The 3,793-nt window shown below is 40.7% G+C and overlaps 1 protein-coding gene across 1 annotated transcript; it reads right to left on the bottom strand.

Annotated features, from left to right (window-relative positions):
- Positions 1-684: 684 nt before the first annotated feature.
- On the bottom strand, positions 685-1,988 carry TGIF2LX (TGFB induced factor homeobox 2 like X-linked). The gene has a single exon (XM_059158178.1). The coding sequence runs from the start codon at positions 1,851-1,853 to the stop codon at positions 1,140-1,142; it is 714 nt and encodes a 237-aa protein (XP_059014161.1). The 5' UTR covers positions 1,854-1,988; the 3' UTR covers positions 685-1,139.
- Positions 1,989-3,793: the final 1,805 nt, after the last annotated feature.

Raw genomic sequence — 3,793 nt, 5'->3', positions numbered from 1 at the left:
CGGGTCATGATCCCACGGTCCTGGGATCGAGCCCCGCATTGGGCTCTCTGCTTGGCAGGGAGCCTGCTTCCTCCTCTCTCTCTCTCTCTGCCTGCCTCTCTGCCTACTTGTGATCTCTGTCTGTCAAGTGAATAAATAAAAAATCTTAAAAAAAAATAAAAATTAAAAAAAATAAAGCTTTGGAAGGGGCTTAGGTCATAAAGGTGGAGCCCTCATGAATGGGGTGAATGTCTTTATAAAAGATGCTCCAGGGAGGTCTAGTCTTTTTCATCATACAAGGATACAAAGTGCTGACTGTGAACCAAGAAGGGAGCCCTCATAATAATGTGATCAAGTTGGTGTCTTGATGTGGGACTTTCAGGCTCCAGATCTGTGAAAAATAAATTTGTTTTTAAACCCTTAAAAAAATAATAAAAAAGCATTCTCTAAAACTAACTATAACACAACTAACAGCGGATAATTACCATGTAGAATTTTCCTATCTCTACTGCATACTTTTCACTAGTATACCAAATAAGAGTGTAACCTTATATGTAACAAACTTATGAATTCACTGCATTTTGACTCTGTTTAATCCCTGCAGAAATTACCTACTCCTTAAGATTGCCAATAAACCACAAAAAAAGAAACCATAAAGTTGGTATTTTCACAAAAACTCCAACATTAAAATGATGTCAGTGCCATTATAGTCATCTTTTATAGAGCTTTCTTTTCCATTATTCATTCTAATCAACAAGGAAAGTTAGAAAGAGGGAGAAAGATTAGTGATTTGGTATCTGCAGCCGTCCTAGGACCAAAAAATCTGGCTGGAAAAGCCAAAGCAAGTTTCCAAAGATGTGTTAGCACTGTTTCTGGTCTCAGGTGTGTTGATCTGATTGTCTAAAGCCTTTAAACCTAGGAGGAAGCAGAAGTAGAGAAGATTTCTCTACTTTAGTGTTACTCATGATGACAAGTCCATTTGGAAACACCAAAATATCTAGCAGAATTGAGTTCCAATAGCTAGTGATGGTCCTCCTAAAACTCCTAGAAAGAACAAAATCTCTATAAAAGGTGAAATTATGAATTAGTTGGGGGAACATAAATGGATCTATCACTGTAGACAAGGGACTGACTACTTGAAATTTTAGGGACACTGGATATCATGGATTGGCCTCTTGCTTCTTCTGCAGCTCCAGTTCTGCAGCCTTTTGCATAGCTGCATCAACCAACAGCTGGAAGCTGCTGAAGTCCTTGTGCTCCTCTGTTATCACAGGTTTGGGAGACGTTGTAAGCAAGGGTTCACTAGTGGAAAACTTGACCCTTTTTTTTGGCTGAGCCTTTGGTGTGAGCTTCTGGCCTGGAGACAACTCTGAACCTAGCAGCTTCTCCCCTGGTTTCTGGCCCATTGGAAGGAGGCTAAAGGGCAGGCACTGCATTTTGTCTGGATCTCTGGGCCCTGACCTGGCCTGTATAGATGAATCTGTGCTCTGCTCATGGGTCAGATCAGCAGCCTTGCTTTTTTGGTGGCACATGGTGATCTGGTTGGGGTCATTTCCATCCTGTTGAAGCATTTCTGGAAGAACACGTCTGCGGGCATTAATAAACCAGTTAGAAATCTGCAGGAAAGACAAATTAGTCTGCTTGGACAGCATTCGCTTCTCTGCTTCTGAAGGGTAGGCCTTAAACCGATGTTCATACAGCCAGTCTCGGAGGATCTTCACTGACTCAGTTGGCAAGTATCCTTTCCGTTTCCTCTTACTCTCTAGTGAGGCAAGAACTTTATCTGCACCAGTGTCACAATTCAGTGCGACTGAGGTGTTTTGAGCCAGGATTTGGTTCTCTGATGGGCTTTCTTCAGTAGGTTCCATGTTCATGAAGCCTGTCTTCACTATTTTGGGAGCCAGAAATGGCTGAGTTAGGACTAATGTTAATCTGGAAGAACCAGTGAGGAAGGCATGGGCCAGTATCTAAGGAGAAGTCTCAACTTTTGCTTCCCAAGCAGATAAACAGTACTGGTAACTGCTTTGAGCCAGTGGGCTTTGTGATGTCACATCCTGCCCTGTGTGCTGCCCCTCCCCCCCATTTCCTGGTTTTCACTCCTCTTGCTTTTTTCTCATAGATTTGAATGTATTTGTTTGTACCTCATCAATTTAAAGCTCTCCAGACTTTTCTCTGCTGCCATCACCAGTTTCTGTTAACTAATGAATTCTAGTTCTATTGGTTAAATCTGGTTTTGCATAAGCCTCATTTTCTTCCTTTATGACTTTATTGTGATATTGTTCTTCCTTTGTTTTCCCTATAATTGCATTATTGGCTCATCTACATATATCAGAAACAACTCTTCTATTAAATATTAACCTCAAAAAAAAAAGGAGAGAATTTAAGTGGTATATCCTGACTCCTCCCTTCCATATTTAGAGCTGATTTAAGAGGGATTTTTAAGTAGACAGTTATTTTTGACACCCTGCCTCTTCAAGTTTTCTTTATGGCCTTGAAATGTTCTGCTTTGGCATGACTTTACTATGCTACTGGAATCTTTATGTCTGTACTTTGGGCTCTGACATCCAGTTGTGATCATTCTCTTTGAGGCTTCAGTCAGAATTCAGGGGTCATTTTAAAAATATGGAACAAGATATGACTCAGGAAACAATGATCACAAACTTAAATTATTTAAATCTTTCTTGATAGTTTAAGTACATAGAAATTACCCTAGAATCAGATGAAAATAATTTGTTAATTGTACATTTTTAATTTCAGATATCTGAAAACAAGAGTTAGTTCTTTCAAGAACACTATGATCCACTTGGAAGACACTCTTGGACTTTTGACTACTTAAGGATACTGCATGGTATTACCGATTGCTAATTTCAGAGGATTTTCTGGAGGAAACTCCAGGTCATCATCTTTTTTTTTTTTTTTTTTTTTAAAGATTTTATTTATTTATTTGACAGAGAGAAATCACAAGCAGACGGAGAGGCAGGCAGAGAGAGAGAGGGAAGCAGGCTCCCCGCCGAGCAGAGAGCCCGATGCGGGACTCGATCCCAGGAGCCTGAGATCATGACCCGAGCCGAAGGCAGCAGCTTAACCCACTGAGCCACCCAGGCGCCCCTCCAGGTCATCATCTTAAGCATCATATATTATCTACAGTTTATAGTGAAAGGACAATATCATTTTACCCTTAAGAATTCTTAATTGAGGGGCACCTGGGTGGCTCAGTGGATTAAGCCGCTGCCTTCAGCTCAGGTCATGATCTCAGTGTCCTGGGATTGAGCCCCGCATCGATCCTCTGTTCCCCGCATCGATCCTCTGTTCAGCAGGCAGCCTGCTTCCCCTTCTGTCTCTGCCTGCCTCTCTGCCTACTTGTGATCCCTCTCTCTCTGTCAAATAAAATAAATAAAATCTTAAAAAAAAAGAGAATTCTTAATTGATGTTACTGGGCTGGACATCAGTAATTATCTACTGGGCTTAATTGATGTTACTGGGCTGGACATCAATATTATCTACTGATCCGTTGGCTGTTGATAACCTCACCAGTGCTGAGACTCATAGCTTAGAACTGAGTGTAAGGGGGATCTATTGAGACACACAAGCAAATCTAATGGTCATTTTAGAAAAGCTCTAAACAACCACAGAGTGCATAATATGTTGACTAAAATCAGAGGTCTCCTTTGAAATACTCAGTGAGTGCTAGCTAGTCTTTCCATCAGTCTTTTGAGTGACTAGAACAGAAAAGATAATGTTTTCTATTCATAGTGAAAACTCATTTCTTATAATTATTTCCCACCATTACATGCATGGTCCATGCTCACTGAAA

This window comes from Mustela lutreola, chromosome X, assembly GCF_030435805.1.
Source record: "Mustela lutreola isolate mMusLut2 chromosome X, mMusLut2.pri, whole genome shotgun sequence".
Classification (NCBI taxonomy): Eukaryota; Metazoa; Chordata; class Mammalia; order Carnivora; family Mustelidae; genus Mustela; species Mustela lutreola.
The sequence above is the reverse complement of the archived record's forward strand: the minus strand, read 5'-3'. Positions and strand labels throughout refer to the sequence as shown.

Bases quoted from the DNA above. Each gene is read 5' to 3' on its own strand.
- TGIF2LX (XM_059158178.1), bottom strand. From the start codon at position 1,853: ATGAACATGGAACCTACTGAAGAAAGCCCATCAGAGAACCAAATCCTG.